Below are 24,000 nucleotides of genomic sequence, written 5' to 3'. Positions count from 1 at the left end.
AGTACTATGGAAGCGGAATAAATAAACAAAGATGGCTTTTCTTTTTCGGTCTAAAGCCACAATCATGCAATGAGAGACTCCGTAGCTCAGTGCTCGGTATTTAGTTAGGCAACTGGCATTCTTTAATGTACATCCCAAAGATATTACAACGATCGTTCTTGCAGTTCGCCCCCACCGGAACGCGGCCGCCGCGGCTTATGCTCGATATCCACTATGTCGTGCTCTGCAGCTGAAACTCGTAGCCATTGAAGCGCTGCAGCGGGTAAATCCCTTAAAAGATCTTGCTTGGGTTTCTTCTTAGTGTACTATGGAAAGGAACGTTCTTTTGTTCCGAGTCACTCAAGTGACTAGGCGTGCGGCAACTTCAACAGTGTTGCGCCTTAAGATAACCTTGCTCTACGTAGCCGCATTAAGTGGTGCCAGCGTTTTCCTTTTTTTCTTTCTTCTTTTCTTAGCTTCAGGGGAGTTATAAAGCTTAAAACGGGTTATGTAGCTGAACAAAGGAGGTTGGCAGTAAGGACTTGTGAAACGTTGAGTATACTTACGGAACGTCATCGACGTTGTTGTACTGCAGATTAGAGGGTGGAACTCCGATGGGCGGAGGGCCAGCTGAGACCCTCCCGCCGCCGTACGGGTTGGCCACTGCTTTGCCCATCAGCGGGTTCTTGATGCTGTACAACCGCTGCTGCTCCCAAGTTTTCTGGCGTTTACGAAGCTTTCTGTAAAAACAAAAATTCCACGTGTAGCGCGTTCCTCCGATTTGTTTAAGTGAACTGGTTACAAAGCGTCTATGGTGCTACATCTCGTCTGTGCCTTTTCAGCTTCGCGAATGCATTCGTCTGTTTTCTTCTATACAACTTCTTTTTCCCGTCACGGAGCACTTGCTCTGTCCTCCCACTGAGATACTATTCTGAACTTTGCATCAGGATTATCTATCTTCGCTACCTATAACAAGGCCCCATAGCAAGGCATTCGATACATGCACCCGGTCGGAACATGAAGAGCGAAAGACTAGTTTGCTGGAAGAAATGTTGCCATAAAATAAAGCTGTTGTTTGGTGACTGTCTCACAAGTGCATGACGGACCATCGTTGAAAAAAATAAATAACAGTATAGCTGAAGCACTGGTATTGTGCCACATATAACAGAAAAAAAAACATTGGAAGTTACATCTCCGTGAAATAAGCAGTGGTCTTGTTCATTCTTGCGTGTCACTTTAGCAGATGTAATGTCGTGCGGTAACACATAATAAACTAAAACCACACAATAATATACGATAGATACTGTAAGACTGCGCACTCCAAACACTTAAACTAGAGGTTATAACATTTGTTTCTGGCAACGTGATCTTGTGACAGAGATGTCCCTAGCGCGTCGCAACTTTGGAACTTCCGTCACTGCAGAGACTCAGCAAACACAGAATACGCTCAGCCTCTGCGCTTTCCTGTGCCGATGTTATACAACCAATACCTCACTATACGCTTTGATGAGAGCGCAAACATTCGCAGTTGGTTTCGGATGGATTAGGACGCGCGGTGTATTATTGCAGTGAAAGAGATACTGAAGCAAAACAGATTGGTGCATAAACTACAAGCCAAGGTGGGCGGTCTATATCTACATACCATGCTTGACGTCTAAACTGGAAATTGTAAACCACCAGGCGTGGTAAATAAGTGAGGCACGCGCTGAGAAAAAGCGCGTATAGAAAAAGAGATTTTGCAACTGGAAGAGCAGCTGCTCGTGTGGGCTAGCAACTCAGCGGCGACACTCACTTTCTCTGGCAGGAAGAGCAGAGCAGCACAATGCCCAGCACGGCGCCCAAGAAAATGACGCTGCTGAGGGCGATGATCGCGATCTCAGTGGTGCCCATCTGACTGATCTTCTCCTGCACAGACACGCCCTGAATGCGCCGGATTCGGAACGTCTCCAGGTAGCGCACGATCACTTGCGAGTTCTCGTTCAGCACGCTGAAAAAGAAATTGAAGCCGTCGACTGATGAGCGGAGAACGAATGGTGTGTACGTCGGAAACTAAGCGCCAAGAGTGCATTAAACGCAAACTTCAGGCGCGGCTTTGCTGAGCGCTACTAAAGGCACTATACAGTACGAAAGAAACAAACAATATAAAGCTCTAACACAAATGGTCTTTACGTACTTGAGGAGCGTGTCCGTGTCAACGATCTCATTGGTATCCTTGTTGATTGCGTACAGGAACAAATCAGACCTAAAATTGAAAGAAACAATGTCAGGATACACACGCGTGCTTCAGCTGCATTTAAGGAAAGTAATAAAATCCATGGCACACAGGAATCTTTTTTTTTTTATTCTGCTCACTTCAATGACAGTGTGTCTACAGGACCTATAAATTATCTAGACACATAGATGCTCATTGTTTGGAGTGTATCTTCGTCGCTAGACGCCAACAACAGTTCAAGCAATTACGGTCCGCCGCGCCGCTCTATAGGTTACGCCCACGTAGAGTGACGGTTCCTAATCTCAAACATCTAATGACGACTCACGATTCTGGATGTTCCATTTCGTCCTCGTGATGAGGTTCTAGCTTCGCCATCTTCACCTGGAATCCCGTGATGTTACCGAGGTACCTGATACACAAAAAATCAACATTATGAGAGCATGTACACGTATTGTGTGTTCACACAGCGCCGCGAACGGGACTGCTTTCTAAGGTTATCGAAGCATACGTGCGAGAAAGAGAACACCGGAATCACATTCAGTGACGAGAAATCCTTACCCAAGTATTCTGTCAATGTGTTGCTCAACGTGCACTGGAGGAGTGTCAGTGACGAAAAGGACTAGTTTTGTTTCCGGCAGCACGTAAACCTGAAAGTGGGATTATATCATTAATGAAATGTCACGCTCTTGTGTGATCAAATTTGTGGAGAAAGCACACCAAGTTCCGATTTTCAGAACCGGAACAGATTTGCTGCACGCTATTCATGAAGATTGCAGAGGGAAATGAGAACCTTGACCCGTATTGACACTTGACCCGTATTCACAGAAAACCCTTACGCTCGAATTCTTCGTAAGAGCAGCTTCCGACCAATCCTGAAGCTGGACATATCATAAGCGTAGGTGACCGGCCAATAGCAAATAACACTTACGAAAGAAAAGATTTGTAAATACAGGCCTTTGATCCGTATTCACAAAGAAGTTCGTACGCCAGAGCGGTTGGTAAAAACAGGGCCAGCCAATCGTGGTAACGAACAGATTATTAGCGATGGTGATCGTCCAATGGAAAACGTATCTTATAAGAACTAAACGTGCTGTGAATATGTTCAGCATCACATTTGACCGGAAGCTTCTTTTACGAACAGTTTTAGCGTGAGAACGTTTTGTGAATACGGGCCCTCATCCTCAAAGCTGTTTTCTGTTCCTGGCGGCAAACAACGCGCTTGTTAGAGATAGAACTTGCTGCACATTTAATACAGGCACAATGTCAAAAGCGGTTCAATAGCGCTGATGTTCTTTTCAATTGGCTGGCTGGGACACAAAGCACCATTGGAATATGACGGAATCATTAGACGGGAAGCTGCATCGTGAAGTTGTTTGCTTCTGCAAGCTGACTTTGACGTAAGGCACATGCAAGTGTCGCTGCACCATTTCAACATGTTAGACTACTATAGTACCAGAAAGGCATAAACAGTCCTTCATAGTCTTTCATGAGAAAATCGCGCCGCGAGCGCTCGTAGTAACTTACAAAGACATTGGCGACGGCGGCGTTGCCTCCTTCAGAGCCCTCGCGGTCGACGGCCTTGACATCGAATCCGTACATTTTCCCACCGTCCAGGGAGAAGGTAACCACAGAGCGCACCACGCCGGTCACTGGATCGATCTGGAACTTGGACGACGCATCCTCAGGCTTCTGGATAATTTCGTAGCGGATGGCGCCGTTGAAGCCTGTGTCGGCGTCGGTGGCCTGTCCAGGAGCCGGAACGAAGAGTGCGTGATCAGGATAGACAAGAATCAATTTTTTTAAAAATGCGCTTGTTGAGGCCTTATTTAGAGACAATAAAGACAGACTAAAGACCGAGACTTTTGCGAGTTTTTGGTGCAATACATCAATAGCGTGCGCCCTGATGGCGCTGTAATGCGTAAGAAACGTTCCATACTGATCGTAGCAACGTGTTTATCGCACGAACGCATCCCTGCTGCTTCGAGAAGACTAGCTTTTATAAGTAGGATGCGTGCTCCTTGAGCACTTTGATGGCGTTTTTCAGCGGCCTAGAAGCGCGAGTTGCAGCAAAAACATAATTGGCGCATTTATATGTTCGCTCAGTGGAAAGCTCCATTAGTGTAGAACCCCTGTTGTGGAAGCACGGTATCTATAGCAAGCACAATAAGCGTGGGGTTTAAGATGTGAGAAATGCTACTGAGATGGATAAGCAGATATGCTCCTTGGAGAAACTACGTGGCGAAAACACAACGAATGCGTTGTATTTGAAGGTGAAGCGTTGTAAAGGAAATACCTTACGAATAAAAATAACACTCGCCTAAGTATATAGGCAGCTGAACAAACAATATATTTGCGTTCATGGGCCCATGCGGATCTCCCGTTAAAAATAACTGCGCGAGGATCGTCTATATTCTGGCACTGACTTCGGAGTCCGACACCAGTCTTAGGCGTCCTGCACTCTTGTTCTTCCATAATGTTTGTCCATGGTGAAGAGCGGCGTTGCCAACCACGTAAATCCATATACTGCTTCTATGCAAGCGTTCCATTTCTTTCTTCCTAAAGTACACCCACCGGACGACCAGTATAGAGAAAGCGAAGTGCGTCTAAGCGTGAGGCAGGCTGGAGTGGCGCTTACGCCTTCCGTCACCTGGCCCTGTGGTCCAACACCTGAACACCCGGTGAACTGTCCAAGGTGTGCTGCTCCGGCTTCTACTACAGGTGACATTCACCGCTTGTCGTGGCTTTGACAACGAACGAGGGCTACTCGAGAAGTGATACTAAACCCCGTATTCAATGATGCACGTTAACTTCAAGCCTACGCTTGACTTGATCTAAACGACGCCTGTCGTGAACGCGCCGAAGAAAACGCAAAACGCGTCTTGGGCACGTTCACGCTAGGCGCCATTTATATCAAGTCAAGCATGGACTTCTAGTAAGGGTGCATTTCTGAATACGTGGGTAAGAGCTGCCAAGGTACGAGGGGATCAGACAGACATTTATAGGCGTTGGCTCATGAACGATAAATTCGCTAAGCCACTACTGCAATTTCTGCATGAGGAGGCCATCCGCGTACTTATTTAAATAAACATATATGCTGCAGAGCTAGATGCAATGCACGAAGAAAAAAAGAAATGGGACTCACGTGCAGCTTAGTGACTTGATAGCCGAACGAGGCCTCGAGAGGCACGGCGGCCACAATTGGCTTGCCCTGGTGGTCGAAGACGGGCGAGTTGTCGTTTTCGTCACCCACGTTGACCACGACGAGGGCCTCGTCGAAAGCGACGTGCGCCGACTCCTCCTCGGGCTTCCTGCCTTTCTTGGCCGCTGCAATCGCGAGGCGACAAGAGACCGCCGGTTGACCGACACACGAACCACTTTGTAAAAACAAGAGCTGGAATAATAAGTAAAATGCAGTGACATTCCACTATCGTGCGTCTATCTTGCACAAATGGCAGCTCTTCAGCTCGGTTTTGTGCCAGGTAAGTCATGTCGGTTCTTCGACTTTGTTGACAGGGAAGAAAATGACCGCGCGAACCTCTGACATTGATGTCTTTCGCGGAAAATTCTCACGTGTGTTTTTCACATTAAAACAATTCCTCTTTTATCTCTTTCTTTCTTTTCGGCGAGAGCTTCTTAGGAGCTCTTCCCCTACTCGAAACGGGGTTGCCGCGTGTAACCACTATTGCCAAACGCTGCAAGAAATAAGTACCAGACTCCTGAGACCCCTGGATACTCTCTTAATTGGGACCTATACGCCAGCTGCGTCCGCCCGACGTTCCGTTCTTATGTTCTGCCTATGCGGACTGCATAAAACGTGCCGCTCGCCCATGCGCGACGTACGCGGAACTCTCTAATTCCAAACACGTATTGCGCCAGACACGGATTTGCTGGCGCGGACAGTCAACACGTACTTGTGGGGAATACAGTCTTCTATATTTTTTTAATCAACGAATAACTCAATATTTTTGAGACAACCAATCGTTAGATTTTATTCTGTTCCTTCAAATGCCAGAAGTTTCAAGTACAAATAAGTTCTCAGTTGCCGAGCCAAGACAATTTCCAGTTTCCCACGTATTGATCGAGACAAGGGCGCCTGACGTAAAGTTGATTCTCATGTGTACCTTTAGCTAGCACGCAAGTCGATAACTACGAATTCAAAGCTACATTCTGCAAATAATAAACACTGCTACTTTGCAGCAAAGCAGTTCCTTGTACATGTGAAGAACAACGCTAAGCAGAAAAGGCCAGGTGAAATCTCGATATTACGCGTGTTTGTTCTCCAACCAACCTTGTTCAATCCTCGTTTGCTTGACTGTATAGTGGCCCTAAATGCATCTACACTGTTAAAGTTGAGAGCAGGAATAAAAAATTGTGCTGTTTGAGCGCGCCCTAAACACGCATTCCAGCCACCTGCGACTGCCCTCAACGGCGGGTGTTTACGGCGTGCGTACCAAGATCGATGCACCGCCCGATGTGTCACCACTTTAAATGGGGAGACGCTGTACTATCGGCACGCATTAAAGACAACCAAACAGCTGCACGCCAGTTTCAAGTGCTCACCCTCAAATCAGCGGAAACGCGAGTTATGCATTTTGACCGACAATGCGTGTCCGCCAAACTATGCAAGTCTCAATTGGCCGTTTCCTCTGCTCCCCTTAAGGTGAAATACATATTTACCGCAAATAAGACATTTGCCTTACTTACGGCAATTATGTCTTTCAGTAAACACCAACTACGCCAAGAAGCAGTTCTCTCGATCTACGTATATAAAGGTGCAGACCGTGGCGGAAAAAGTGCAACGGCAAGCTAAACGTGTCGGTGCAGATAAATAATGTTGTACTCGCTAAGAGGCTTCAGCGTGACCAAAGAGCACAAGAAATCACATAAAGCACGTCGCCTGGAACTCGTAGACTCGGCGACTTTGACACCCCTCTGACGAAGGGCGCTTCATCAACTATCACCATGACTGTGCTACGAGTTCCGCGAAGCACAGTAACTTAAGTATGATATGTCCTATTTGACTAATTTCGTTTACAAATTTGATCCTTGGGATCATCTTTCAAGCAGACCCCACAAGATGAAAGCTTATAACAACAGCTTCAATCGCAGAACTTCCAAGCTTGCACTTTTCTCGGAAGACGCTTGCCACAGTGAATGACACTTACCCGCGCTCTCTCGCACCGCTCGGCCCACTCGTTTCTTGTTCATGGCACGCACTTTGACCACGTATTTGGGAATGGCTTCTCTGTCCAGGCTAGAGGTCACCGACAGTCGGCCTGTGTCGGGCTCGATAGCGAAGAGTCCTGTGGCGATAGGAATGACCGCGTATTGACCGTGCATTCTAAATGATGTAGTGCCTGCTACCAGAGTAATTGCGTACACATGGACCTCATAGTTTTGCAATGGTTCACATGTAGCACCTGCCACATACGTGCTCATCGCTTCTGGGTGGGCAGTGTATGCGTTAAAGGTCTCCATTAATGTTACTGTTATCTCACAAATGTTTAAAGCAAGAAAGGGGTATGGCGTCCCTGCCGGGGGCCAGAATCTTCTCACATACACGGTCATGCGAGCTGAATGGCGGTGCTCCCTGCGCGAAAGTCGAACTAGCTACTCGTTTATTGCATGCTCACGACCCCCCCCCCCCCCTCCCTAATCAAGCCAAAAGCCAAGTAAACAAGAAAGTTCTATGGGAAAAACGGAAGACAACAGCATTTACCTTTGCTATTAGGCTGTTGCGAAAATTACTTCTAGATTTGAAGAACACTCAAAACAACACTCGTTAGCAGGATTAATATGTTGCTGATAATCATTTAATTGCTTCAGATATTAATTCAAGTGGCGTAATTACGCAGAGGATCATTCATCTTATTATTTGTATGAGGTTTTGCGCGCACCCAGAAAGTCGTCCGTGTGCTCGAGAACGTTTCCTAGAAGCGGCAGCCAACTAATCATGGTGCAGAGCAAGTTGATAGCTTGGGAGTACAGTCGCTAACACTAAGAGGTCGCGAGCACAAAGCTTCGTGAATTCAGGCGCCTTAGTGTATTACGACAAACGCTTACCGTTGTAATTGTTGCCAACTATCGCATACTGAACGGGCCTGTGAGCGATTTCTTCCGTTGCGTTCAGGTCAAGAATAACCTGTGGCGCCAGCTGATTTTCGAACACAAGCACCTCATACATTCGAAGTGGGAACAAACGCACTCCTTGTCCGCTACCAATGATGATGTTGACCTGGAAGACGAAGGAAATGAGTATAGAAATTATGACATTGCAACATTGCAAGGAACAACGAGAAAGCAATACAAGATTCGTTAGCATGATCATAGAAAGGTTGAAAGTAAAGTTACAGAACTGTAGTTTCAAAGCACCTGTCGATGTCGATTCATATATGTTCTTCCAACATTCGCTACAAGCAGGCAAGAAGCCCTTTTACAAACACTGCGCAGCTAAGCTCGTCCTAGAACAACGAGACAGAAGTACAAGATTCGTTACCATGATTATATGTAATCAGGCTTCATTTAGTGCAACAGTGAGATACGAGACACTTAGACGAGGGCGCGAGTACGCGTTTTGCGTTTCCCAACACTAGACAAAGGCGCTTCCAAACGTGAGAAACGGCAAGCTCAATCCACATCCAAACTGCCTAATCGCCCAATTACTGCGAGCTTAGCTCGACGCACAGCGTGCCAGCTGCTTCTGGAGGTATACGTGCACTCACCTCGGCGTGGTCAGATTTTGGCGGGTCTCCGTCGTCGGTGGCCGACACGACGAGTCGGTAGTGGCTCTGGTGGATGCTGTCCAGTGCCTTGGCCAGCCGAATTTCACCCGTGCTAGGCTCCACCGAGAACGTGTCTACCTCGTTGGGATCTTAAATAAAGTCAAAAGCAGACGCAACACAGCTCAGACAAGGTGACAGACACTACGCAGAGCGCATTCAACACTGGCAGCGTGCGCTTTCGAGCGAAATATCTATAGAGTTGCCGAAAAAGCAATCCTCTCGATTGTGAAAAATTAGTTACTTGAAAATGTTCTCTTTTTTTTTTAATGCACACGAATTACATTCTTGAGACGCGCGAGTGCACGTATTCAGCGAAATTTCGAGGCACACAGTGTCCATTCAACAATCATATAGTAGCTGCGTTGTGATGTTTCTCGTACTTCTTCTTAATGACTTGGCCGGGTTCGGGCACGGCGAGCCCCCACTTCCTCCTACATGCGGGGACGCCGCACACGTTGCTTGCGCGTTTTCCCTTTAACTCACTGCAAATTAATAATACCTAGATTGCATAGAACTTAGCTTATCAGCAAGAAGGAGAAGAAGAAGGGGAAGAAAAAGAAGAGGAGCTTGAAGCCAGTATATTTTATTCATCGTGTTTTTTTTTCATTATTAGCCGCAAGTCATACAAAACCAACCCACTTAATTCAATGAGACTCAAATGCCAAATGATGTGTCTGAATTGTGCCCGATAAAAGAAGTGAAGGAGGGGACGAGGTGACTCGTCTAGCCTTTAGGACGCCCACGTAACAACAACTGAAGCAGGAACGCCGACAATAATCTTTGAAGTGCTAGAGCGCACCCACCGCTACCGTCTGCACTCGAGCTATGAATCTGGTGCCCGATTTAAGAAACATCCATTGTGTAAAAGTAGTCTGTGATTGACATGTCTTATATCATAGAGCACGAGGCGAAAACGAGATGAGAGCCAGGGCGCTGGAGAATTACTAACCGCTTTTATTCAAGAGAAGAAGGGAAGCCGCGATATCGAGCTGAGCGGCACCGCAATCTGCTAATGTCGCAGCGACTCTGCTCTGACACTGAAAAGTGTTGCGTCGCATCTCGCTATGTGGACACCACTAGAAACACGCGCGTCACTTGCTCCATACCAAAGTGGCTCCCAAATACCATAGTTATTCGTAACTGCGTAGTTATCCGTGTTCTCGTACAGCTGCACAATGCGATCACTACGAGTTATACGGCTTTCCCTGAAAGAAAATTAGGATAGCAAAAACGAGCTAATAATTATGACTTCCCATCAGCGGTGAACTTACTGTCCAACGTGTAGAGGAAGTTGCCGGGTCCAGCGTCCAGGGTGTAGACAACGTCGCCGACACGTGTGTTTTCGGCCACCTCGAGAGTGTAGACAGATTTGGGGAACTCTGGCACCACATCGTTCCGATCGGTCACAGTGACCCAGAGCTTGGCCGTGGCGCTCATGCTGGGCTTGCCCTGGTCGTACGCCACTACGGTCATGTTATAGAACTCCTGCTTCTCAAAGTCCAGCTTGCTCAAAGTCCACACGGTGCCGTCTGTTAAGGGGAAAAAAATAGTAAAGGGAGTTCACAAAACGAGAGCGTTAACAAGAGTCTCTTGAGCGCTTGCTTCATTTTGTCCAATGCGTATACGTTGCCTTTCTGTCATGACGGCGAGTTAGCTTGTTTTAATCCCAGGGAGCAGCATTAGTCATTTTTACTTTGTATTACTATTCTGAGACGTGTCTGGAGTAAAGGCATAAGTATTCGTTCAAGAGTGTCCTTTCACAGTTTTATGAATAATCTGGAGCTGTCGCTGGCGCTGTCGTAACCGTAAGGGTTTTATTACGCTATACCACTCGTACACATGCGAAGGAAGATACGACAAAGAAAGAGGCTCCGTTGAAGAAGAAACGCCATTGTGAAGGCCCCTTATTAAATTCTGCAGCATCTTTCGTTCCGTTTATCTGACGCTCACGAACGCCTGTAATTATCTCCTCTTTGCACACCTTCTCTATCCTAGCGTTTTTTTCCAAGTGTGTAATTCCAGTTCTCCCTTATTAGCAAATTATAATATTAACTACATGACACGACCGAAATGGCTGCTCACCGATTGTACGGAATGTTAAAACGTCTTAATACATTTCACAGTGTTGCACCGTGTGTCGTAATGCAAGTTGATTAGAAACATAGGAGCAGTAATTCCCCGGGCTAGTTTTAATTACAGTCTATTCTTACTTATCTATTTGTCTCTACGCATGCTTAGGTAATGCGCCCTTTATGGGTTTTCTAGTCATTAAACAAAACGTAAAAATACAGACCTTTGCTGTCAATGTAGAATTTGTTATCATGTCCACCTCCAAGCTTGTAGAAGACGAGACCATTTTCACCAGTGTCAGGATCGAATGCGCGGATCTGCGTCACCTAAAATGCAAAAAGAACCAAAGAAACAATTCATACATGATTTACGAAGACTAAACACGATGCCTTGACGTCTACATTTCAACGAACAATAACCAAGTTAATCGTACCTTTTGACCAGGGTCAAGGTTCTCCGGAATTTGAGCCAAGTACGGATCAGTGAAGAACCTTGGTTTCTCGTCGTTGGCGTCTTCAACGGTGACAGTAATGTTCACTGTCGAGTTTTGTGGAGGGTCTCCGTTGTCCAAAGCCTGAATCCAGGAAGGGCAAAAAAATGTATTTGACTCTTGCTGGCTTTACCTTAATGACAGCAAAACGCGGAAACAGACAAACAAACAGAAGAAAGCAGATAAGTCAATTTTACTCACAAGAACATGGAAGTAATACTTGAACTTGGTTTCTCTGTCTAGTATACCAGTGGCAAACAGTTCTCCTGTATGCACATCTACATGGAAAGGAAGGTCTGCGAAGTGAGAGAGAGAGAGAACAAAAAACGAGGAAACACGCTTGTTAGGAGTTATGTACACTTACTGAATGAAATGTTCATGACGTTGGGATTGCGCGATATGCTGCAATTACAAATTTTTGGAAAATTTCCGCGTGCTTCTACTTTTGTTAGGTGCATCACGTACATCGGCCGACATATGTGGTGGTTCAGATGGGTCCATGATTAAATTTTGCTTGTATCTCTCTATTTTGCCTCTTGTTGTGATCGTCATTCACTAATTTCGTAGCCTATTCGTATCGCATTTCACGCGCAATTACATCGACCTTGCCTTATTTAGCGTCGACACTTGGTTGACCTTTTCGTTTAAGGTTTGGGGAGGTGGGCCGATTCTGGAGATAGTGCAGTCTATGGTATAATGTGGTTAATTTTAAACTATTTTGGTGCCAATTACGCTCATACCATTAATTTTACCTACTCTGCGACTAATTAGGGAGTTTTAGATTTCGCCTACCCATAGTTAGCGGTCGAAAACCGCCGGGCGTACAGCAGAACACTGAAAGGTACACAAAAGAACGCAAGCAGGGTGTGGCGTGGTGCGCAAAGGTTTCTTTGGGTACCCAAAACCGTTTGCATACACAAAATCTAAAGCTCCCTATTCTCGCTTTTCGGGCCGCCATCGAAGCCGCCTTCCAGACACCATTACTTCGCGCGAGCTCTGCTTAGTCCATGCAAACTCTTTCGTTTCGCAGTAGTGTGTGGTACGATGGCTTTCCCTCAACATAATCCTATCTACGGCGCTGCACCCTTTACAGGGATATAGTAGAATGCGGTTCATTTTCGACTATATTGGCGCTAATCACACCGGTACCGTTAATTTTACCTACTCTGCGAATAATTTTTACCTCTTGTCTCGTTTAGACAAACATTTTGACACTTTTTTCAGGTTCGTAATACACTTCAAAGTAACGAAATTACCCATTTTGTTAAGAGAATACAAACTAGATAGCCAGAAACCCGTGTGAAGTCCCCTAATAATATTTTGTCTTCAACGAATACAAATGCACAGACGAACAGTTTGGATACAGGGAAGAATATCCAACATCATATAAGCTGAAATTTAATTTATGCAGCAGAAATCACCACCAGTGCTAGGTCGGCACGTGACAAGCGTCGCAACGTTGCTGGCGTAAATTTTGTCTTTGTCACGCGGATGGCGATGACCGCCTCGCGTCTTGAAACGCGGGCTGTGCGGCGCTCTAGTTTTGTTGTTAACTTTGCATGGCAAGCCTGTATCAAATAAATTGCATTCATGGCGACCAGTGGCCTTATGCTATACCAAATGTTATGCTGATAACGTTACAACGGAAATGTGGAGATGACACATACTCTGATCTTTCCTTGCAACGATGGCGTAGTCGACGGCGCCGTTCTTCCCGCGGTCCTCGTCGACTGCCCGGAGCACACCAAGCCTTGCGCGCTGTTCCTTGTAGTTGCCTTCTGAGATGCTGAAGCTGTATTCGGGTTTGACGAAGGTAGGCTTGTGGTCGTTGACGTCCAGCACAGTGATGTTCACCACTATCAGGTTGGCCAGGCCACGGCCGTCTGATGCGGATACATTCAGCAGATACACCGTCTCGGGCTTCAGCGCACCCACCACGAAGATCTCGCCTGCGAGTGAGCGCACGTTAGTTCTTTATTTCTTTTTAACATGAGCTCTCTTGACCGACTGGTACTTCACATAGAGGGCTGTACTGAGGCGTTTCAGCGAGCCTCTGTAATAACAATCAGGCGAAAGTATGTTTTAGGTCTGACGGAAGTAGAATTTTTACACCATTCCTTTCTAGATAGGTAACTCTCCGCCGACTAACATTGGTAGGTACCGGGTACAATGACCGCCTTTGTTCACCTTCTAGGTACTTCGGGAATAATTTCACCTGAACTGAAAGAACGAGAATTTGAACCTCTCATCAGAACGTGTTCGAGGATATAGACTAATTTATGAAAGAGCTCCGATGGGATGGCAGGTACTGAAATCGAAGTGCGCTGAAAACACGTGTTGACGAGAACACTTAAACCCTGCACAATACGGGAATTCTTGTTTCAATACCACGTGCGTGTGATTAGCGAATATTCGGGCTCAACTTGTGAACATGAACGGAAGCTGGGCTAACCGACATCAGTCAGCACCGGTCCTATGTCCTCGTCTGTCGTCAGGTTTGGATCTAAACTCCTTTTCGTGTGTTAATTCTTGGCCCAGCTTTCCATTTTTGTAAACGTTTCGTTTGCGGAAGGCAAAAGAAGAAAGAAAGAGTAATACCAGCCAGGGAATGTCAACGACCATTTTTGAGATTGCAACAATACGATCATTACTCTGCACTTCCTTTACGACGTCGAACAATTTTACTCCTACACACCTTCTTTTTTTCTTTTTTCTTTTTCTAAATCGCACACTTCTCTTATAAGTCGGGCGCCAATTAATGCGCGATGTGTGCGGCAGGCAGCTCTGGTCTGCGGGTCACACTCAATGGCACAGTGAACTCGGACAAGGCGCAATGTTTTAAAGCCCCAATGTCGGTCTCAAAGACTCACCGGTCTGACGGTCGATCCGCACGTTGCCCCGGGCGCCAGACACGATGGAGTACTCGACCTTGGAGTTGGGCCCCTTCTCATCAGCGTCGATTGCCGACACCTGAGCGACGCGGGCACCCGGCCGCGCCGTCTCTGGAAGCAGTACGCGCAGAGGACCATGCTGGAACGTGGGCGCGTTGTCGTTCTCGTCTTCCACCTTGATGGTCAGGTACGTGGTCGAAGAAAGATTGCCCAAGTCTCGGGCGGTCACCTGCGCGATGTCACCGTCGCGAGATCAGTAGACGCTACACGCACCGAAACAGTCAAAAAGGAAAGCAAGGAACATCGACAGGGTAATTATGCACTGAAAGACACACCTATAAGGAGGCGCTTACGATGCACATGTGAAAAAAAGGAAAAGAAAAAGCTTGAGTAAGCTTTTTTTTCTGTCTGCGTCAGTGTTCGGCACGAGAAAGAGGCTGGGGAAACTTAGATGGTCCTTTATTAGCGCATAAAGGTCTGCCTATTAGCGTATTTGTACGCATATAACACGGCCAAGAATATGACTTAAGGTAAGAGGGAGGGCGGGGGAATAAAAAAATATGCAGATCCCACGCACTGTCGGAATCGATGTAAACGAAGCTTTCTGTGCTGTTTGCTTTGATCGACGATAATTAGCGGTGATGTTGACGGCAAATGTTTAAGTTCTTCAACATTTTGTCCAACACGGGAGTGGTGAGTTGATGGTAAACGTTACCTTGCGTGCACCACTGCTCTTTTTTTTTTTTTTTGCGTGGTACACAAAACACAAAGGGAGAGGTGTTTGCTTGAGGCGTTGTTGTGCGCCATATTTTATAACCTCCGAGAGGGTTGAGCGTTGTCATTTCCTCACATGGCACATCGCGTTGTGACAGAAGTATTAAACTGGAATTTGATTACGGGGCTGTGCGTGCCAAACTACACTCGGATTATGAGGCAAGCCGTAGTGGAGGACACCGGGTTCATTTTGAGACCATGATGTTCTTTAACATGTCCCAAAATCTAGGTGCACGTGCGTTTTCTATTTCGCCCCGTCGAAATGCGTCTGCCGCGATTGGGATCAAATCCGCGACCTCTAGCAATACCATAGACGTAAAGCTAACGCGGCGGGCACAGTAGTGTTGATATGACGGTCGACCGCTTCCGTAGTGTCTCCTGGACCCTGCGGTGCGCTTTAATTAATGCGGCTCTGCTTCTGCACGCCCTGCGTAAGTTTTCCGCTTGACATATTTGTATGGCGTTTATTTTTCAGAAATAGCAGCAAGGTATTGCACCGTACCTTGAACTTAAGCTTATCCTGTTTCCCCGCAGCCGCTGTCGTATATTAGTGGGCTTTCCTTGCCTTCTCTCGTCACCTCCCCCCTTTCTTATATGGGAACTGCCTCTTCTCCCCTCTCCTTCTTCTTCTCTTCTTCTCCTCTCTACAGTTCCATTTGCGTCCCCTTTGGCCTCGCACGTTAGTACAAAGAGAAGCGCTGCAGTTTCTGTAATGCTTCTGAGGGGAGTCACAAATAATTACAGCCGTCAAGCGCTGTTGGTCAAAATTAGATAAGCTATCGCTGCAGGCGTGAGCACAAATGAATCAACGCGGCCTTACTACTCACGGCTTTACTGCACGCATAAAGCAAATTTGAAACTGTACACGGCTGTCATGTGAAAAGCGGAAAGTAGACTTTCGATCAATGCCACATACAACTTCCAAGTGTGCCGGGCTATTTCGCTGGCGCTTTCACTTTCGCAACCTGTAGCCACGACTCGAAGCTCAAGAAGAGTTGAAAAGCGCTGCACGGGCATTTCATCAATTGGGCACATCTTGTTTGGATGGCTCGCGAGAATGTCTCCAACCAGACACGATAATGTCACCCTCTCTACACGTTATGTCTCTGTTGCTTTCTAATTGAAGCGTCGGAACCTGCAATAATATCAGTGCCATGCTGTGGCGATCCCAAACCCTATTCTTGTTAATGCTCCCGTCTATCGTCTGTATTCGTCTAACGTGCTCAGTCCTCAGCGACAGCACTGGTTACTCCCTTTCCCACCACTCATCTTCTGCAAGCGGCGTCAGATTTTCACGCGCCTACTTTAGCACATAATGAATCCAAACGACGGTGACTGAAAGGTTATACTCACCAGAAGCTCGTAGCGGTCGGCGAGTTCACGGTCAAGGACGGTGACTGGATTTCCGCCGCTGAATATCACCACTCCAGAGTCTAGGATTGTGAACAGGTCGCTGCCCGAGCCGCCAAGAGAGTAGTGGACCACTGAGTTGTTACCACTGTCGTTGTCGACGGCCATGATAGTCGGGTTCTTTAGGCAAGAGTAACAAAAAGATAAAGAAAAACATTTCAAGGCATGTAAATCAGACGAAAATATCAACATGGCCTTTTAAGGTCCCATGCATGCGTACGTGTATCTAGTGCTCGAAGGACGGCACACTAAGAATGAAGAGAAACAAACTAGCGCCGTTCGTAGCAATGTATTCGTAAAAACTCGCCGAGCTGTCAAATGTATTTACGCTTCTTCCGTTATTGTTGCATCCTCATTTACACACGAAGTGCACAAAATACTCAAATACACATATACAAGAAAAAAGAAGAAGAAAAGAAAAAAAAGAAGAAGAAAGGGGACTGTTATCCGCTGATATAAGTGATCATCTGCCTGTATTTTGTTTCATTTCTTACGCGCACAAACGAGGGGAAGGAGGAGAAAAAGCACAGATTCGCAGTTTCCACGCAAGCGCATTAGAAAATTTTCGTGCTCTGATCCTATCAACAGACTGGTCATCTGTATTTGAAAAACAAGATCCAAATGCAGCATACGAATGGTTCTTTCATAAAATGATTACGTGCTACGACCTAGCGTTTCCGTTGGAATTGTGCAATCAGAGGAGCAAGAAAATACGAAAACCCTGGATAATTGCGGCTTTGCTAAAAATGATGACAAGAAAAAACAAAATGTATCACTTCTTCGTAAAATGCGGGAGTGTGCAATTGCTGACTGATTACCAAAAATACAGAAATAAGGTTAACAGCGAATTAAAGCAAGCAAAAATTAAGTACAATGAACGGTTATTTGCTAAAATATAAAATGACCCTAGGAAAGTTTGGAATGAAGATAGAGACTTAACATCTACGAAAAGACAGAACACGGAGATAAACATAAAGACAGCCACTGGCGTGTTGACAGGCAGAGAAGCAACAGCTGCTCTCAATGAATATTTCGTCTCTAGTACCCAGTATCCCGACAGGGGGGAACCCACGGCCACATCTATAGTGAATAAATTCAGTCTTACTAACTCAGTGATACTTACACCTGTTACACCTGCTGAAGTTGTGCAGCTGCTGTTTAAAGTAAAAAACCAGGGTGCCTACCAAGCTGACATTTCCAAATTCCCTGAGTTTTCCAGGTTTTCCCTGAGTGCCATTGCAAATTTCCTGGAGTGATGCAGAACTATGTTTTATGTCAAGACGGACTGAAACCATATCGCCTGATGCTGTCACTCTCTAGTAAGCACATGAAAAAAATAAAAACGTGACTTAATCCAATTTGAATACTAAGGAGCAGTGTTTATGTTATTCAAAAAGAGAATAAAAGGCATGGGTTAGTAAAATGCACAGCAAATAAAGTGTGTTCGAAAAAAATCGCAAATGGGGTTGGACATTATTAAATACGAATAAAAAGGAGATGCATGTAGAAGCAAATATTTTCGAATATGAGCTATTTCTATCAACTGATAGCAACCTCAGCGGGATGAAGCCCGAACTCTGTCACAATTGAGAATTTCTCTCAACAGCTCGTAAGTCAACCTCAACTGTCCTGACAAACTCTCAGCCCGCGCACGATGCCCGAGTGTTGTGTTTCACTGCTTTAAAGAGTTTATTTTGGTTTGGATGAGGGACACCTGCATCTCGGCATCAGCCAAAATTTTATTTTTTGAGCTTAAGCTCCTTCAGAACGGCGGCAGTAAGCTTCCATTCCCGTTTATTCCTCAATGCGTAGGTCATTTCTGTTCTTGTCCGCCTTCTGCCACTCGTTCGCCCCAAGGACCATTTGAAGCATCTTGGTCAGTTGCACAGTCCACGACCGATTTTGCACGTTCGAAAACGCTCTGAAGGCCTGTCGGTACACATATTAGGCATATCGATACTCGTACTGTGACAGGAAATACCGGGTGCCTGCGTGTATAATTAAGGAATACATACTGTGTTCCGTGGCCCCTTCTCACGCTTGTTATGCTTCACTGCAATACTTTTGCATAAGCTTCACCAAGTAACATTCCTGTACAAAGGCGACTTTCAGAAACCAGCATTATGCAACGCATCATGATTTCCAAGTTTCTAAGCCAATCGCGAGGACCACAAAGGCGGAGTCCGTGCCATTGCTGATAGCAGCTAATTCTTTCAATAAAAAACTCGGCACCCAACGGCAAGAATCTTCATAGCGAACGTCGAAGCAGCTAGGCCTAGCGTTGCCGCAGTGGTGGCAACGGCTGCCAGCGGATCTGCGTGTTAGAGTGCCGGTTCGAAGTGGCGAAGTAATCAAAACGGCAGTGGTGGTGCCTTTGATAATTGCCGCTTTGGACCTGCGGTCACGGCAGAACGTCCGGAAATTCAGACGGCGAAGAGTTCTTGAGTCGGAAATTTCACACGTTTTTATACATTGACTCTATGGGGTACGTGGCGGGGCCGCGAAGCCATCCAAATTGTCGGGAATCCGGAAAGTTGGTCGTTGACTGTACACTGGCAACTCCTCCTGCCGACGACAGGACATCAAAGACGAGTCATCACGATTCCTGTCTGTTACTCGATCCAGCATTACCGTGACTTTCGACCCTTTCAATAAAATTGCCGCTAATTTTCTCTGATAGAGGCCCCAATTCCCTCAGTTTTACCTGACTTTTTCCAGACTACTCAAAATCTCTGAGAATTCCCGGTTTTCCCGGTTGGTAGACACCCTGAAAACAACGTCTCTGCTGGGTATGATGATGTGAAACCAGTACCAAAGAAATATATTGCCGATATAATTGCACATAAACAGAATGTTTGAAAGTGGTATATTTCCTGATTCTCTAAAAATAGCACGTGTATGCCCTATTTACAAAGGGGGTGATAAACATTTAATGACAAAGTTCCGGCCGATATCTGTCTTACCTGTTCTATCAAAGGTGTTCGAGAGTGCCCTGAATGTTAGACTATAAAAATTTTTCAGTACATTGTGACATGCAGTATGGATTCCAAAAAAATAAATCTTGTGAAGCAGCTCTTCTTAATATCAAACATAAAATAATAACAAATATTGAAATTAGAATGTACAAATTAGGTTTATTTGTCGACTTAAGGAAAGCCTTTGATTCTGTATGCCACAGTTTATTAATTAGCAAATTGGAACAGTGCGATGTACGAGGTATCGTATTGGAACTTTTACGACATTACTTAACCAATCGCTATCAATATGTCAGTATAAATAATGATGTTTCATCTCACAAGGTGTTCCACAAGGATCAATACTTGGACCTCTTCTGTTTATAATATATATTATTGATCTGTGTCACACCCCCGAGTCTCCTGAATTAGTTATGTATGCAGATGATACTAACATATTCTTTAAAGCTGCTACTATAACGGAGCTCGAAATTAAAGTTAACAATTACGTGAAGCAACTCTCTTGCTGGTTACTACATAATAAGCTACAAATGAATTCCTCCAAAACAAAATATATGATATTTGCTCCTACTAATAAACCACGTAACTGCAATGCGGCTATTCTTTTTGAAGATAGGCTGATAAAGCAGGTAAAATGTCAAACATTTTTGGGTGTGTGGTTCCAAGAGGATTTGGCCTGGAACATGCACATCGACAAACTTGCTATCGAACTAAGCAGAACTGTTGGTTGCTTATACAGACTGAGTACTCTGGTTCCTCCATGGTTGAAAAGTTCATTATACTACGCACTCTTTTATTCTAGATTAACCTACTGCATATTGATTTGGGGCACTACTTCGCAAAAAAATTATAACAAATTGATAGTGCTACAAGAAAGAGCCTTACGCGCATTCGAGGGATATTATGGCCCTGTACAAAACTTTAGAACAGCACCTTTTTTTATGAAACATTCTATGTTAAAGGCAAACCAGGTGTATTACTACAAGTTGCTGCAATACATTAAACAAAACAAATCACAGTACATCTTGAATGTACCCACCAATCCGCATTACAGCCTTCGACAACATAACATGAGAACACCAAAAATAAGAACCAATTACGGAAAACAACTAGACAGTTACCAGGCACTTTCACTACTAAATCGCCTACGTGATTTTGAAGATGAAATTATAGAATATTCGAATAAATCATAAAAAAATTTTCTCATTCTGAACAATATTGAGTTTGTCTGATTAGAACCATAGTTAAAATTGTCAGTCTTTTGTTTCTTTTGTTTTCTGGTTGTGGTTGGCCTGAAACAAAATGCATCGTACTTTGAGTATCCTGTTGGTTTCTCATATTTCTTGTATACATGCTTCGTTTCACGAAAATAATGTTCTGTCTCGCGACTCTCCAGTTGATTTCAGTATGTATGTATGATACATGTTGTTGCGTACGACCTGCGTGCCGAATTGTTGTGGGAGCAGAAGCCTCCGTCAGGCCACATGGCCTTTAGGTTCTGCTCCCTTCCTGTTGTAAACAGGAGAAATAAACTCATTCAAATTCAAACTCAAACTCAGAAAGCTCCAGATTGCACAGAATATTTGGTTCCCCTAACACAGTTACTGCGAACAGCACTTACGAGCCGCCGTCTCTTTAATATATCTCTTTAAAATAATATTTTAATATTTTAATATAACTGTAATATAAAAGTAGGTGTATATTTTCGTAATTTCATGTAGTCATTGAAATCGTACGTTGTAGACAAGTGGCCAAAATTAAAGTGTATATATAATAAAGATAATGCTGATACTTGCAAGAGTCCTAAATTTATTTTTGTGAGCACTTAAGAATGGAGAGAAGCTGCGGAAATCGATTACAAAACAGAGATACGCTATGACCGAAGCCACAGAATATAGTAATAATTATTAAAGCCAGCTGTAGAGAGCGGAGGCAGAGAAAAAATACCGCTTTCACGCGTATACGAAAGAGCGTTTCCCTACGCTGCACGTTATCACAACCCTTAACTAGCAATTTTACATTTGCTTTGTCTACTCTGGTCTCCAGGTAGTCACGATAATAAGTTCAGCTATGTTTATCCTGCGTAGTCCCTCAAGCAGCTGCTCTTTAGTTTTTCGTACATCACCGCACAGCGATTTAACACTGAGAAAACACAAACAGGGACCTAATTCAAAAAATCAGTTCGTACGCTAAAGCGCTTCGCAAGAAGAAGCCGACCGTGGTAGCGAACATTAGTGAACGTGATCGGCTAGTGACAAGCAATTCTTACGAACGACCTAAAGCTTCGTGAATTTCGCCCCAACTTCACATGATAATGTTTCCTTACCACTGTGACTAAAGTTCCCGGAGGCGAGTTTTCCCTGATGGTTCCCTGGTATGACTGCATGAACGTCGGTACCTCGTCGTTGACGTCGACGACTTCTACGGACACTTCGCTGACGCTCTGAAATCAAGAGAAAAGAGGATGCTACAACACGAATCTGCTGACGTGCCCGCATGAAGTTTTGTGCCGCAACAAAGTTAAATTATTATTCGCAGAAGGTTTGAGGTTGAAGCACAACATGTCTAAGGGAACTCGGGTGACGACGCCGTTACAGAGACCCGCTAGTAAAGTGAAAACATCTTTGTCACATTACAGAGGAGGCGAAGAATTCGTATAACAGGCGTCGCGCGTTGTGACGACAATTTGCTCAATAGCGTGTCATGTCAGCTGCACTCACCACTTTGGTTGTCGGTCGCTTCTCTTCCAGCATGACCGTAAACGTGTACTTGCTCCTCTTCTCACGATCCAGGCCGATCTTTGTGAATATTTCTCCATCCTGCAGTGGGGCGTCGCCGAGAAAGGATTACCATTGGCGACGTATTTCTGTATACCGCTGTGCTACATGCGGTTAAGTCCTAAAGAGAAAAGCGCGGCAATGACTGCAAGCCGCTTACCTTCGTGATGTTAAAGAAGGGTCGCACTTCAGTGTTGATAATGCTGTAGCGCATCTGGCTGTTGGCGCGGATGGTCCTCGTCTGGAGCTCCACTTGGCCCACGATTGCACCCGGGATGTTCTCGAGAACCTTGAATTTGTAGTGCAGCTGGTCAAACCTCGGATCACGCTCCTCGGCTTCGCTGACGTAAATCTTCATGGGAGCCTGATGAATGATCAAAGCAGACGTACTGATTACTTGAACTGCTCTAAAATGTCGACCGGCGTTTCGGCACGGCGTACGATTTCAGTTTGTGAGAGTCTGGTTCCTACCTTTCGCATCACGTAAAAGGAACTGCCAGGAAAGACGAAGAAGTAGTGAAATAACAAAACAGAAAAAACGTCTTGTTTACCATGATAGACTGTGTAAGCGCGACTAAACGAAGACGTAGAAAGAAACAGATATACAGAGGAGGAGGAGGAGGAGGAGGAGGAGGAGGAGGAGGAGGAGGATGGAACTTTATTATTGCAGGAACCGTTGCGGCGGTTTATTCCTGGGTGGTTCATTTGGGCATTGATTGCCGAGATTGCCCTTGCAAACCCATGTTTGAAAGTACTTCTATTTTGTATAGGGCTCATAGCAGGATGGCAAGGGAGATTGTGGAGGCCTATGAAATTGCAAAATTAGAGGAAATGTGCGTGAGCAAGCCATCAGTGTCGCTATCTGAAAAAGAGATACGATTCCTCGGTTTATCGTTGTAACCATTGCAGTGTATGTTTTGATCTTGCCTTGGACACGTGCACGGTTCATCGACATGCACCACTGAATGTTCTTTTTTGCTCTCTCGTTTGTTTCCGCTTGTACGGCATATATTTATCGATGCGTGCGAAAATAAAATCTATAGCTGAAAGCAGCGCTGTCTCTGTGTATCTGTTTCTTTCTACGTCCTCATTCAGTCGCGCTTAGACACTCTATCATGGATTCAAACCAACTAGACCGCCAACGTCTTTTAACCAAGTCTTGCTTACAACTGCCTACATACTAGGACGGACGCGGTATATCGAAGATGGACCGACGCTGGGGTGACGTTATGGTTGCAGTGCTCACACATGGATGCATAACAGCGGCAGGAAGGCTTCCCATGGCCTGGCGATAGCTGCTCTGTAGGCGACTCAGCTACGCTGACAAGCATTATCGAATTCCAACCTGGAACTCCAGTTTCCGCTCAGACTTCGAGCACCGGGTAATGGAATGCATTCACCACACGCGTCGTCGACTTCGGTGACACGCTGGCTATCGAGCGCGAACACGACAACCGTCGCTCTAAAAGCGTTTTTCCTGCCGATTTTGTAGCGAGTGTTGCCGGAAACAAAACAAACCTGCAAACATTTCACTTTTTTTTTAGCATATGCTAGTTACCGGTGCCAGACCGAAAAAATATTGCAGGGAAATTTGCATGTGAATCAGCATCAATCGAAGGATGAACTATATATTTTTTTTA

The 24,000-nt window shown here is 45.3% G+C and overlaps 1 protein-coding gene across 1 annotated transcript in view; it reads right to left on the bottom strand.

Moving 5' to 3' along the window:
• LOC142578674 (protocadherin Fat 3-like) overlaps window positions 1-24,000 on the bottom strand; it is a 346,841-nt gene that overhangs the window by 3,305 nt on the left and 319,536 nt on the right. The window contains exons 44-63 of the mRNA XM_075688141.1: window positions 22,521-22,724; window positions 22,304-22,402; window positions 21,910-22,026; window positions 16,552-16,728; window positions 14,404-14,653; window positions 13,201-13,482; window positions 11,735-11,829; window positions 11,477-11,617; window positions 11,267-11,369; window positions 10,245-10,502; window positions 8,914-9,062; window positions 8,255-8,426; window positions 7,357-7,494; window positions 5,334-5,515; window positions 3,716-3,934; window positions 2,750-2,838; window positions 2,517-2,600; window positions 2,153-2,221; window positions 1,772-1,966; window positions 546-719 (exon numbers count right to left, since the gene is read on the bottom strand). Coding sequence (XP_075544256.1) covers window positions 546-719; window positions 1,772-1,966; window positions 2,153-2,221; window positions 2,517-2,600; window positions 2,750-2,838; window positions 3,716-3,934; window positions 5,334-5,515; window positions 7,357-7,494; window positions 8,255-8,426; window positions 8,914-9,062; window positions 10,245-10,502; window positions 11,267-11,369; window positions 11,477-11,617; window positions 11,735-11,829; window positions 13,201-13,482; window positions 14,404-14,653; window positions 16,552-16,728; window positions 21,910-22,026; window positions 22,304-22,402; window positions 22,521-22,724 — 3,197 coding nt within the window. The remainder of the gene's footprint in view (window positions 1-545; window positions 720-1,771; window positions 1,967-2,152; window positions 2,222-2,516; window positions 2,601-2,749; window positions 2,839-3,715; window positions 3,935-5,333; window positions 5,516-7,356; window positions 7,495-8,254; window positions 8,427-8,913; window positions 9,063-10,244; window positions 10,503-11,266; window positions 11,370-11,476; window positions 11,618-11,734; window positions 11,830-13,200; window positions 13,483-14,403; window positions 14,654-16,551; window positions 16,729-21,909; window positions 22,027-22,303; window positions 22,403-22,520; window positions 22,725-24,000) is intronic.

Source organism: Dermacentor variabilis, chromosome 1 (assembly GCF_050947875.1).
Source record: "Dermacentor variabilis isolate Ectoservices chromosome 1, ASM5094787v1, whole genome shotgun sequence".
NCBI classification, from domain to species: domain Eukaryota; kingdom Metazoa; phylum Arthropoda; class Arachnida; order Ixodida; family Ixodidae; genus Dermacentor; species Dermacentor variabilis.
This window is presented reverse-complemented; position numbering and strand designations above follow the sequence as displayed.